Source organism: Nicotiana tabacum, chromosome 17, assembly GCF_000715075.1.
Source record: "Nicotiana tabacum cultivar K326 chromosome 17, ASM71507v2, whole genome shotgun sequence".
Taxonomy (NCBI): Eukaryota; Viridiplantae; Streptophyta; class Magnoliopsida; order Solanales; family Solanaceae; genus Nicotiana; species Nicotiana tabacum.
In genome coordinates this window covers 51,815,153-51,829,315 of record NC_134096.1, presented here as the reverse complement: position 1 = coordinate 51,829,315, position 14,163 = coordinate 51,815,153, and the positions used below count along the sequence as shown (strand labels likewise).

At 35.2% G+C, this 14,163-nt stretch overlaps 2 protein-coding genes across 2 annotated transcripts; both read left to right on the top strand.

The window, feature by feature from the left end:
* Window positions 1–1,299: 1,299 nt before the first annotated feature.
* Window positions 1,300–2,457, top strand: LOC142171846 (uncharacterized). The gene is made up of 2 exons (XM_075235550.1): window positions 1,300–2,080; window positions 2,150–2,457. The coding sequence occupies exons 1-2, from the start codon at window positions 1,300–1,302 to the stop codon at window positions 2,455–2,457; spliced, it is 1,089 nt and encodes a 362-aa protein (XP_075091651.1).
* A 421-nt stretch (window positions 2,458–2,878) lies between these two features.
* Window positions 2,879–6,491, top strand: LOC107801475 (proline-rich receptor-like protein kinase PERK15). Its single transcript, XM_016624808.2, has 9 exons — window positions 2,879–2,985; window positions 3,174–4,001; window positions 4,198–4,743; window positions 5,007–5,093; window positions 5,202–5,272; window positions 5,459–5,535; window positions 5,684–5,831; window positions 5,941–6,102; window positions 6,235–6,491. Exons 2-9 carry the CDS (start codon window positions 3,296–3,298, stop codon window positions 6,442–6,444), a joined length of 2,007 nt encoding a protein of 668 aa, XP_016480294.2. The 5' UTR covers window positions 2,879–2,985; window positions 3,174–3,295; the 3' UTR covers window positions 6,445–6,491.
* Window positions 6,492–14,163: the final 7,672 nt, after the last annotated feature.

Sequence of the window (14,163 nt, the reverse complement as noted above, 5' to 3'; positions counted from 1 at the left end):
ATGAAGAACATGAGAAATATCAAAAGTTGAGAGAATCATCCTACCTTGCTGAAATGTTCTTACAACAGAAAAGTAAAGCTACATGGTTAAGGTTGGGTGATGACAATACATGGTACTTCTACTCAATAATAAGGCACAAAAGATTATAGCTAGCTACTATTCAATTGAAAGATGACCAAGTGGTATGGCAGAGAGAACCAGAAGCAATTGTAGATTTATTCCTGAACTACTATCAGGAGCTGCTTGGGCAAAATGCCAGTATTAGAAGGAGAGCATACAAAGGATTCATACAAAATGGTCCCTTACTGACAACAGAATTACAACCGAAACTACTGAAACCTATTTAGGAAAAAGGAAGTCAATAAGGTATTATTCCAGATTGATAGCAATAAAAGTCCAGGGCCTGATGGGTACAACAGTGGGTTCTTTAAAGATTCTTGGCACATTCTAAGCAAGGATATTACTGAAGCTATTCTGGATTTCTTCAGGAATGGAAGATTGTTAAAGCAGATTAACTCCACCAGCATTGCTCTAATCCCTAAGGTAACTGATCCAGAGTATGCTAGTCAATTCAGACCAATTGCATGATGCAATGTCTTGTTCAAATGTATTTCAAAGGTGATTTGTAGCAAGCTTAAAGGTGCAATAAAGTACTTAGTAGCAGACAATCAGTCAGCATTTGTGCACGGTGATCTATGATGCACAATGTGCTCATTTGACATGACTTGCTTAGGCACTATACTAGGAAGACATCACCTAGATGTCTAATGAAAATTGACCTCCGAAAAGCTTATGATATGGGCAGTTGGGAGTTCTTAGAAGAGATTTTGCTTGGCTATAGATTTTCAGAAAGATTTGTCCAATTGATTATGGCTTGTGTGACTTCACCAAAATTTTCAGTTACTGTAAATGGTGAACTACATGGATATTTTGAAGGGCAAAGGGGACTTCGACAAGGTGATCCAATGTTATCTTTACTTTTTGTGTTGGTCATGGAATACCTCTCCAAAACACTAGGGGATGGGTGAACTTCCAGGCTTCAAGTACCATCCAATGAATAAATAATTGAAGTTGAACCATCTCATCTTTGCTAATGATTTAATGGTTTTTTGCAAAGGTAAAGAGACATCAGTAAATAGAGTAATGGAAGCACTAAAGCATTTTAGTGAGGTGTCAGGTCTAATAGCAAACTTGGACAAATCTAACATATTCATGGCAGCGGTGACTGATCAAACTAAGGAGAGACTGTTGGATGACACAGGGTTCTGAGAGGGCTCTTTTCCTATTAGGTATCTTGGCATGCCTCTATCACCTAAGAAGTGGAGCAAGTTGGAGTGTCAACAACTGATAGAGAAGATCACTCATAGAATCAAAGTAACATATGCAAAGAAGTTATCATATGCAGGAAGGCTTCAAGTGATAACTGCAGTTTTGTTTTCAATATACAGCTTTTGGGGTGCAGTGTTTATTTTACCTCAGAGTGTCTTAAAGGAAGTCGATAAACGATGTCGAGATTACTTATGGGGTACTTCAGAAGATAAGAGAAGAGTTCCATTAGTTTCATGGGAGAAGATATGTTGTCCTAAGAAAAATGGTGGCCTAAATATCAAAGGATGCAGTAGTTGGAATAAAGCTTCAGTTGGGAAACTGTTGTGGCAGCTAACTCACAGCAAGAACTCATTATGTGTCAAATGGGTGCATGACATCTACATCAAGAATGATCCTAATGTATGGTCTCACACTGTGCCCCAAGATTTCAGTTGGTATTGGAAAAAACTGAACTCCCTCAAAGAGAAGATGCAAGAATGGTATGTGCAGGGTAAGTATATACTAACTCCTAAAGGGGACTATTCTATAACAAGCAGCTATAATGCTCTACTGGGAGGCCAAGTGAAGATGGAGAATGCGAGTCTAGTTTGGAGTAAATTTGCACAGCCAAAGCACAGATTCATTGCTTGGCTAGCAACTAAAAAGAGATTGCTGACAAAAGAAAGATTAGGCCAAATGCGGATTATAGTTATAGATATGGACTGCTGTTTATGTGATGATCAAGAAATTGAGACTAGCCAGCATTTGTTTGGTAACTGTCCATAGATACATGCTATAAGAAGATCACTTTTGCAATGGACAAATACTCAACTGCATGCAGGGGAGCCTAAACTGGTATTTGATGTAATTAGAAGGAAGCATTGGCAGAAACTCAAGAAGGAAGTGATGGCTGCCATATGGGGAGCAACTATTTACCACATATGGACTGCCATGAATAAAAAATTGTTTCAAAATAGAAATGTACAGGTGGATACTATAGTTACACAGATCAAGAAAGAGATCAAAGAGAGAATAGGCATGATTAAATTGTCAAATAGAGGAAGTAGGAGTAGAGGATTCATACAGAGACTATTGTGTAATAAGAGATATGCAGTCCCGGTTTTTTTGTGGAAGCTAGGAGCTCTTTAGGTGTATTGCTTAATTTTGTTATCAATGGTAATATTCACAGTTGTTATAAAAAAAAATGTCACGGACTATCAAATTTAAAACGAATATATTTGCCGTCATTCAACAAATTAAGTTTTGGATAACCATGTCTAATACCAGTGAATCACACAATAACTAAATGGTCTTAGCAAATTCTTGTACCACGACTAAAGATACACATGTATAGAGAGAGAGAGAGAGTAAGAGCAATGACAATTGTGAGGTAATCAGATAAGAAGGCACAAAGACAAGGAAGAGCTACAATTCTGGAAATAGTACTAACTAACTCATAATCTTGGTTCAAATTAGAGGTGTTGAAAGCCAAAGACCAGAGATTTGGCAAAAGAAAGAGGAGAGAGAAACACCCTTCTTTTTAGGAAGCAAATGTTGTTTGGGGGGTTGGGGCTGGGGAAAGGGGTAGACTTTCTTTGTAAGAACGTGAAAAAACACAATGCTGAGATTTCTCTCTCTATTCCATTTCACAACCATTCATTCTTGTTCTTCTTTGAGGTAAAAAACCCTTCTCTTTGCATGTTTCTTTCTTTCTCTTTTCTTTACAACCAGTTTCCATAACTACATTAATGTGAGAAGTACCTTGATTTAATATGCTATTTTCATGCAAAAAAAATAATATATCAGCTTCCACCTTATTAAAAGATAATTAACACTTGTCTTTCATTGTTATGGCAATATCATAGGGACATTGAATTGTTGAGAAGAGCAGTTAACAGGAGATATTGAGTTTCCGGCAGGTGTGTATATAAGTATTGACATTGAATCTTGGCCGGAAGTTCAACGTTGGTGCAAAAAACAAAAGAAAATGGATTCATCTCCTGATACTGCTTCCTCCAATAATAGTACTGATTCTAGTTCTAGCAAGAGTAGCCCTCCTTCTTCAGATGGACCTCCACCACCTTCACCTTCTTCAGATTCATCTTCATCACCACCAAAAAATGATTCTACTACTTCATCTTCACCACCAAAAGATGAATCTCCTCCGTCGTCACCACCACCACAATCTCCTCCTCCTTCCCCTGACGCACCACCCCCCCAAAACGATTCTCCTCCACCAGCATCACCACCACCCAAAGATGATCAATCTTCTCCATCGCCACCAGAAGATGATAATAACCAATCCCCTCTTTCACAATCACCACCTGTACAATCTCCTCCACCATCATCCAACACTACACCATCACCACCTGCTCCTAAGAATCCAGGGTCTCCTCCATCACCTGTATTTTCTCCACCACTTCCTGCTTCTTCACAATCACCTCCAGCTCCTCATGCAGCACATTTGTCTCCTCCTCCACACTCTGGGCCCGATCGACCATCCGATAAACCACCTGGTTCCTCTGGAAATAACAATTCGCCGCCATCTTCTGATTCTGATTCCTCTTCAAATAATGTGGCTGTAATAGCTGGACTTGCCGTAGGCGGATTATTGGTTATTGTGGTTATCGTTCTCTGCGTATGGTGTAATAAAAGGAAGAAGAAGCAGAGATACTATATGGGTCCACCTAAAGGTTTGTTGAATGGAGTAGTATATTCAATTATTTTAATTTAATCCTTCAACACATTTTCTTTTGGATTTTAATATTACACTGGTTTTGAATAATGTTTTCTTGTAACCTAGCATGTGAAGCACTTCAATGTTATAGAATGAAGAGCTCCAAAAACATAGATCTAAATAACAACTCTGTATATTTTGGGTTAAACTAGGAGGTGATCAATATGAAAATTATAACAGTCAGTGGAACAGACGTCAGTCTATGGGGGATCACGTCATGAAGGTACCACAGGGTGAAATGGGGATTCCTCAAGGTGGTTGGGCTGCAGCTACTCCACATCAGGCAACTAATTCAAGCAGCGAATTCGGTTCAGGTTTTTCAGGACAAGCGCCAGGCCAAGGGCCATTGCCTCCTCAATCACCTAACATGGGTGGACTTGGTGGTTTCTCTCAAAGCCAATTCAGTTATGAGGAGTTAGCTAAGGCTACGGATGGATTTGCTCAGGCCAATCTGTTAGGCCAAGGTGGGTTCGGGTACGTGCACAAAGGTATTTTGACTGATGGAAGAGAGGTTGCTATCAAGAGTTTGAAAGCAGGCAGTGGACAAGGCGAACGAGAATTTCAGGCTGAAGTTGAGATCATTAGCCGAGTTCATCATCGTCATCTTGTGTCCCTTGTTGGATATTGTATTGCTAATGGACAGCGCATGTTGGTCTATGAATTTGTTGCCAACAAAACCTTGGAGTTCCACCTTCATGGTACATGCTTTCCTATTCAAAATGCCTTATTATCTTATTCATTCTTAATTAAGATTAATTAGTCTAGTTAAAAGTTCAATATTTATATATATTTGAAAGACTTCTTTAGAGACCATGTAATATGAAATCAAAGTATCCTTTTCTAGTAAATCTCTGAATTTCTTATTTGTAATTGTGATCGGATCAATTCAGTAAAAAGAATCGATTCAATACATTTCTTAATTCTATGCTTGTTAAGGGTGAAGTCAAATTTATTGTTGCAGGGAAAGGTCAACCTGTCATGGATTGGGAAACCAGACTTAAAATTGCTTTGGGATCAGCCAAGGGACTGGCTTACCTCCATGAAGATTGTATGAACATTCTGTTCCTCTCTCTCTCTCTCCCTCTTTCTCTCTCTCTCTCTCTCTCTCTCTCTCTCTCTCTCTCTCTCTCTCATATTTCTTGCTTTATTCATGCAGGCCAACATAGAATTATCCATCGCGACATCAAGGCTGCAAATATTCTACTAGACTACAATTATGAAGCCTTGGTAAAATGAGTCACATTTGGTTTGTGTATAAACTTACATTGTCATGTGTTTTTATTTTTCACTGGATATGTATATTGAAATAAGCAAAATGAGTTTTGATTTAAGACCGCGTAATAGTATTATTTAAGAATGATTTAATAACCATAAAGTTGACCTGAGATTTAAAGGAATGTTTTTTGTTATCAGGTGGCAGATTTCGGATTGGCTAAGCTTACTTCTGATAACAATACTCATGTCTCGACTCGTGTTATGGGAACATTCGGGTGAGTCAAACATAACTTTTTTCTTGGTGAAAGTTGTCATATAAAACTTCTATTCTGAAATTGAACAATTAGAACCAGTTATATACAGAAAGTTGGCTAAATAATAAGTCTCTAAGCAAGAAAATTACATTGTAACAACATATTGCAGGTACTTGGCTCCTGAATATGCATCCAGTGGAAAGCTAACAGAGAAATCAGATGTGTTTTCATATGGAGTCATGCTGTTGGAACTCATAACCGGGAGGCGACCTGTTGATCCTAATGATAAATACATGGAAGATAGCTTAGTAGATTGGGTTTGTTCTAGATCAAGCATTACGATTTGATTGTGATAAGATGTTAAATTATGTGCTTAGACTTTTATCTTTTGCTTTAGTTACTGATCTGATATATGGCTGTATACAGGCTAGGCCGCTTCTTACAAGAGCACTGGAAGAGGGAGTATATGACGGATTGGTAGACGTGCGTCTTGAAGGAAACTATGATACAGATGAGCTACATCGCATGGTAGCCTGTGCTGCTGCTAGCATTCGCCATTCTGCTAAAAGACGCCCCAAAATGAGCCAGGTGTGATTGCCCTATCTAGAAGTAGAAATAATACTTTTTTCACTACAATTAACATGTTGTAGCAGATAGTCTTCCTTGTTTATTTCCAGGTAACTAGTTACGTTCCACTTATAAATTTTTTGTTCTGAATAGATTGTACGTACCTTAGAAGGCAATGCATCATTGGAGGACTTGAACGATAGTGCAAGACCTGGAAAGACTCCTAGCTTTGCCGCCTCAAGCGGGGTGACCCAGGCCTATGATACTGCTATGTATAATGCTGACATGATGAAATTCAGGAAAATGGTTATGACAACCCAAGAATTCAACAACGGTGAACATGGAAGTACTCCAAGTGAGTAAAGACTCAACCCTTACTCTCCTCCTCCGGCAGAGATTTTGGTGCCTCGGGGGGGCAAGAGATAGTAAAAGGAATGCACTGCTGCTTTGCTAAAGGTTCAACTAAAGCTTGACATTTTTTTTCAAATGGTTCTTGACTGGAATCGGTAAACAGAGATTTGAGATTAATTACAACAATGTCTATATATGATGTACATTTACTCATATCTTGATTTCAATAACAAAGTTTATAGGATCAGAATACATTTATACTTTTTTGTTTAATTCAATTTGTACAGCAGTTCACATACAATTTCTACTGAAATGCTAAAAACCTTTCAGTTTACAATATAGTGATATGCCTTCTAGTAAACTACTATTGTTATGAAATATAACTCAAAGTAACAATATAGAACAAGGAAAAACAAGCTAAAAGATATAGAGAGAAAGAGAGGAGAGATTCTTATTTCTTCTTCAATTGTGTGTATTCTCCTATCTATTACAAGGCCGTTATTTAGGCATAAAAAGTGAAGAAAAATATGTTATTAAATATGTCATTAAGCATAGAAATATGTCATTGAATATGTCATTAAGCATTTGAGAAGATCATGGAGGAAGAATAGACATCCACCATAATTTGATTATTCTTATAACACTCTCCCTTGTATGTCCATAGATAATGTGCCTCGTTAAAACCTTATTAGGAAAAAACTCAATGGGAAAAAAATACTATTGAAGGAAAAAGAGTACACATGTTTAGAAATACGCCTTTTGGTTGCCTCGTTAAAAACCTTGCAAGGAAACCCCAATGGGACAAAACCTTATAAAGGAAAAAGTGTACAACGCGTATTAACTCCCCATGATGAAAGCATCAATTCACATCCTTGAGCCTTTGCATCCCAATCTTGTATACTGGTTTTTTGAAGGTTGACGTCGGTAGAGATTTGGTGAACAAATCAGCCATATTATCACTTGAACTAGGGTTGGGCGTCGGTCGGTTCGGTCGGTTATTATGAAAGTACGGTTTGGTTTATCGGTTTTTCGATTTTGTAATTTTAATAACCAAATCAAACCAAAGTATTTACGGTTCGGTACGGTTTTTCCAAAGTTCGGTTCGGTTTTTTGCGGTTTTAATTTTTCGGTTATTAACGGTTCAAGATTTTTATATCCAATGTAGACTACTTATGTAACTGAATATAATAGACGTGCCACTGATTCTAAAAATTGGCAGAGATTATAATAGACGTGCCACTGATTATAATAGACGTGCCACTGATTGGTGTTTTTTAAAATCAAAAAATTAGAAATTTTCATTCCACTGGGGGCAATGTCCACTGATTCCATTCCAATTTTCATATGAAAATCAGAAAGCTATAACAAAGACTAATTATTCTAAGAATTGAAAGCATTTTTGCATCTCTTTGGCATGCATTCTGATTCTGTTATTCTGAGTATGATTAACCAATGCATAATCAGACAGACCCCTCTAAGATGAGTAAATATCCATTAGCAATTAAATAAAATCACCAAATGGCTACCAAAGAGCAAACAATTACCAACAGTTGGTTCAAAATAGTGACATTACCAAACAACAAAATCATGGATGAGGATCACCAAACAACTACCAAAGTCCAAATCAAGTCTAGAAAATAGAAATACCATCACGACATCATCAAACAACAAAACAGTGGCAAACTAGTCACAACCCACATACCACTAACCCGAGGAAGAAGGATGAGCGTCGGCACTCGGTAGCACTACAGCAGTCGCATACTCACATAGACTTAGAGTGACAAAGGAGGAAGTGACGAATCCTAATTTCTAATTTCTAATGAGTAAGGAAGGGAAAATGGGAAAAGGAAAGCGAAAGTGTATAATGTAGGCTAATTAGGCTTGGGTTTGGGTAAATTGGGTGGGCTGGTATTGGGCCTTCAAAAATTAAGATGGAATGGACTTCAGAACATTAAGTTTAGTAGTTTACATTTTACAACATAAGTTTTGAGCATACCCAAAATTTCAGTTTTTTGGTTTAATCAAAAACTGAAACACCAAAACCGTAAACCGCACCAAAAAACCAAAATCTAATAATTTAAAAACCGCAAACCGACCGAATAACCGATTAAACCAAAACCGAAAAACTAAAATTCACGGTTCGGTCGGCTTTTTCGGTTCAGCCTGTATTATGCCCACCCCTAACTTGAACGGATCTGTTGCACATTGATATCACCATTCTTTTGAAGATCATGTGTGAAAAATAACTTGGGTGAAATGTGTTTTGTCCTATCCCCTTTTATGAATCCTCCCTTCAATTGGGCTATACATGTTGCATTATCTTCATATAAAATTGTGGGTAGTTTGTCACACTTCAAACCATATTTGTCTCGAATAAGGTATATTATAGACCTCAACCATACACATTCTCGACTTGCTTCATGAATAGCAATTATCTCAGCATGATTAGATGAAGTAGCCACGATTGATTGCTTAGTCGATCGCCAAGATATGGAAGTGCCTCCAAATGTAAACACACCGCATGTTTGAGATCGAGCCTTGTGTGGGTAAGATAAATACCCAACATCGGCATAACTAACAAGATCGGGCCTGCAATCATTGCCATAAAATAATCCCATATATGTAGTCCCTTCTAGATACAACAATATGTATTTGATTCCATTTCAATGTCTCCCTGTATGAACAGAGCTACATCTTGTTAAGACATTAACTGAAAAAGTTATGTCAGACCTTGTAATGTTAGAAAGATATATTAGTGCACCAATTGCACTAAGATATGGTACTTCGGGATCAAGAAGTTCTTCATTATTTTTATGAGGTCGGAATGAATATTTATTTATATTGAGTTATCTCACAACCATCGGGGTACTCAATGGATGTGTTTTATCCATATAGAATCGCTTTAAAATCTTTTTAGTGTATGCTGATTGATGGACAAAAATTCCATCTTTCATATACTCATTTTGTAGACCAAGACAAAATTTTGTCTTTCCAAGTTCGTTCATTTCAAATTCTTTCTTTAAATAGTCTACTGCTTTAGGAAGCTCCCTAGAAGTTCCAATAATATTTAAATCATCAACATACACGCCGATTATAATAAATTTAGATCCAGATCTTTTTATAAAGACACAAGGACAAATTGAATCATTCGTGTAACAGGTACTCACTCAGGCGATTATACCACATGCGCCCTGATTGTTTCAATATGTATACGAATTTTTGAATGCTTCAGAACAATTTAAATCCTTCAATGATTTCCATTATACGCATATCACGTTTTTCTTATATTGCCAGATTAAAACCTGAAATGACGACATCCACCACAGGATAACATGTCTCTATATAATCAATGCTGTGATATTTACAAATCTTCTGGTGACACAAGTCATCTTTATGTCTATCGACTTGACCTTTTTTTCGCACAAGAACACATTTATACCTCCACTGGCTTTATACTTTTAGGTGTTGGGACTATCCGTCCAACTTCATATTTTTCATGTGAAATCAATTTTCATTGCGTGTTTTTCATTTGGCCAATCATTTATCTGTCTAAATTTTATGACATATTTGAACTCAAGATCCTCGTCAATATTAATAATATTGAGTGCTACATTATATTAACAATATCATCGACGATCATTTAATATCGGTTCTACTATTACCAAATAAAGACATAACTTATTGAGATCTCTTTATCTTATTATTTTCAGGTACCTGAGCCTCTCTCATGAGGTCTTATGAAGTGTTATGCCGTGGTGCTCTTCTAGAGCACTTGCCTCCTTATTATGATCATCTTGAACATTTTCTTCTCTCCTTCTTCAAGGAGTTTTATCTTTGAAACCGGTTAGTCTATTATGCTTCATGCATTCCATAGACTCTACTCATTATGAACTTTATTTTATTTGGAGCATTAGCAGTTGAATATGACATTTAGCTTTTGGTCAGCAAATACGCCTGATAATATTTTGCAAATGAATTATCACTTGAACTTCAAGTTCACATTGTTTCGTGCGAGGATCTAGATGTACTCCTAATAATTCATTACATGCATTACTTTTTCAGCTACTCATTTTCTCCCCCTATTGTTGGGATCATCAACACATATCCCTAGTCTTATTTGGGGATCCATCTTTGTACATTGTGGTATAACAATTAAATCATATAGCACATTCATATTTCTAGATGAATATTATTTGGTTCCTGACCCTGAACCGATTGTGATAGGGAGAACTTATCATAACTTGGCTAGATGCGTACAAGTGTTATTGTATATTAAATAACACATCACATACCAACATTTATTTTGGCAGTTTTTTTCTCATGACTAATGGTTTAGATATAATTGGAGGCATACAATTTCTGCTAAACCAACTTGGATTTAAACTAGTATTATCAAGATATATCATCATAATTTATATTATGGAAACGTGTTCTTATAATTTGAGCAATCAATCTTGCAAAAACCAAATTGCAAGTTGATAACAAATGAACATGTGACCATAGAATATATGCATCTATTAAAATCATATAATAGTAAACGGTCCACATGGCAGGTGACTGTGCCCATATATTTATCACTTTTTATTTGTTCGAGAAATCAAGGAATTCAATCCCAACCTTAACTGGTATATCACGAAAATAAGCAACACAAGAGAAATCTTGAAGAATCTTCTATTTCTTCAATATATGCCAATGTAATTTTTAATTAATTTTTCGCATCATAATTGAACCGGGATGGTCAACCGGTCATGCCAACTAATATTTGTTTCAGTAAACCTCTAATTTACTTGTGACATATGATTCCATCATCATGCTTATATTTGTGTAGTAAAAATAGAAAGAAATTCGGGTAACCTTTCATATTTACCCGTTATGATTATAGAAATATGAAGATATTCAATATTCCTTTCATTTGTAGTCTCAATATGCCAACCACTTTGACATATACATTTGAAACTCAAAAAGTTTCTTTTGAGACTTTACAATATCAATGTCGTGAATAATTTTATTCATCCGGATAGTAATAAATTAATTTTTCCGGAGCTCTTAGCAACTTTTGTACTATAAAATCTTTTGTCACACTATTCATATAGTAAATGTCTCATTCACAGAAAAAATTATATCTTAATAAATTATCATGGTTAAAATCATCATAAGCAAAATCACTTCTTGCTTTAATTTTGCCTTTAATAACTTTTTATAAGGCACACCAAAATATTTTTTTTGGCGTATCACATGTACGCGACCAATGACATATTCATGTAACCACACAATAATATTTATTCTCTTTATTTCACTCAAGCCTCTCTTAGAGGTGAGTTGTGTGGTATTCATCTAATCATGCATTGCATGTCTTTATTTATTACTTTTATCACATATTTTCACATTTACCTTTAGGAATATGTCTGCATTCTCAATGCTTATCACAAGTCACATCCTCTTCAAGAAATTGATCATAATCAATGGCATGCTTTATTATTTTTCATACCAATTTGATGGTAAATATTGCCTTTACATTTTGAAAGACTATCTTGAGAGCCCTTGTTGTTCTCCTTTTATAATCATAGTGATGATTATTATTATTTTGATCTTTGGAACGCCCACGTTCATTATTCAACCACTTGTCTTCATTTAGATTTATTATGCGCCGCTACCACATTTACTTCAAGAATTGAGCAAATCAAGTGGGACAATATTCATGCATTTTCATGAAAAATATATTATTTTTCTTTATTCATCCTTATATCATCAATATGGTATAGTGGGACTCAACCCAATATCTTACCAATATAAGGTATGTTAGGCCATAATGAATTGGGACTCAAACCCAACTCTTATCATCATGGAGCATCAGGACTTGATCCTGATGTCTTACCCTCATGGTACATTGCGACTTGAACTCATTGAAGTTGATATCATTAATAGCAAAGGACAAAAATAATTTTAAATACGAAGGAAATGCTTGCCTCTTGAGTTAAACTCTTCATAATGTCATTTGGATATAATTCTCAACAATAGACTTTTATTTACTCAAATCAGCTAAGTAATTAGTGTCAAATAGATATATGAAAATATAAAATAATAATAAAAATTTACATGTAGTCTTTGCTGCAATAAGCTTACTTCAAGATGAAATTAATATGACCATACCATTAAAGAAAAATGATGTATCAAATAGAATAATATAGTACTACTAGTTACCATGCACTTTTGTGGAAATTAAGTATTATGCTCTCTAGAAAAATAAAGAGATATAGCAGAACCTTTAGGTTAATCAGGGAATCAAAAAAAAAGAGGGGACAAATCTCCGTCTACTATCTACTACTATATGCTTTCCATATAGAAACGATTCAACATGTTAATTTGATAAGAACTATTCAATGAAAAATTTGGTGTAGTACATACTTCTTGTACTAATATTTTATTTTATTAAAATAAAATATTTACGAGTAATATTATTATTATATTATATTTGACAGTAAACTAATGTATAATCATTATACTAGGCATACTAAAATCGTATTATAACGTAAAACCATAAGCATACATAATAAAGTATAATTTTAATTTTGTAGATTATTTAGTATACCGCATGCCACATATTATTTAGTTCATGAAAATTTAAGAGGGTGACGTCCTTAGCAGCCATATAAATACTAATTTTCTAATAACCATACCATTGCTTATTCCAAATATTGGTATAAACTTATCTGGTTTAAAGCTCGAACTTGTTGCTGTAGCAGAAAGACGTGCCTGTAACACAGAAGTGGAATTCAACCTTGAGGTTAGTGACGTCGTGCTGATAACGTGTTATGAAATATAGCTCAAAGTAATATTATATAACAAGGAAAAACAAGCTAAGAGATATAGAGAGAAAGAGATGAGAGATTCTTATTTCTTCTTCAATTGTGTGTATTTTCCTGTCCAACCTTTATATAGGCATAAAAAGTGAAGAAAAATATGTCATTGAATATGTCATTAAGCATTTGAGAAGATCATGGAGAAAGAGTAGACATCCACCATAATTTAATTTTTCTTATAACAAGTATATATTGTATTTTATGTTTTAAAGTTTTTTTCTCTGTAACTACAAAATAATTTATGTACCAAAAGCTTGTCTATTATGAATGATTTATTTTTTACTTTATCGGAGGTTTACTGAGGAAGATATCATTGTGCTCACAAAGATGCACAACAGTTTCTACCTATCAAAACAAAAAATAAAACTGTTGTCACAATATCTGTGACTACTGTTATTATATCTTGCTAAACAATTGCAGTCTACATGAAATATACCCACTAATAGATTCAGAGGAGTTAATTCTACAGATACTTATCAAACCAAGGGTTTATTGCAACATAATCATATACAAATGCATAATTCATCCCTATAACTAGTTACTAATTACATGAGTAATTTCGTTAGAAAAAATACATCATTCGTCCTAATAATTCACACAACATGTTGTCAAAGAGTTGATCGTGAATTTTTCGTGTTGTCAAAGATTTGAACAATGAAAATAAATTGCAAGTGTTTGATTGAACTGGTCATGTCATGTAGCTTGTTCAAGTTAACCAGTCACGACGATATGAGTCGTTTTCATTACGATATATGCAGCTGAATCATCCTAACAAACTAGTAAACTTGAATCTTTTTGCAACATTGTTTACTCGAAAAATCGGATAACATAGATTTGTGTATGGTTCTAAGGATATGCAATACAATTTGAT

Excerpts from the sequence above, each read along its gene's own strand:
- LOC107801475 (XM_016624808.2), top strand. The coding sequence starts at position 3,296 with ATGGATTCATCTCCTGATACTGCTTCCTCCAATAATAGTACTGATTCT. Across the intron at positions 4,002-4,197 it reads CTATATGGGTCCACCTAAAG|GAGGTGATCAATATGAAAAT; the intron begins GTTTGTTGAATG and ends GGGTTAAACTAG. Across the intron at positions 4,744-5,006 it reads CTTGGAGTTCCACCTTCATG|GGAAAGGTCAACCTGTCATG; the intron begins GTACATGCTTTC and ends TTATTGTTGCAG.
- LOC142171846 (XM_075235550.1), top strand. The coding sequence starts at position 1,300 with ATGCCTCTATCACCTAAGAAGTGGAGCAAGTTGGAGTGTCAACAACTG. Across the intron at positions 2,081-2,149 it reads GACTAGCCAGCATTTGTTTG|GGGAGCCTAAACTGGTATTT; the intron begins GTAACTGTCCAT and ends AACTGCATGCAG.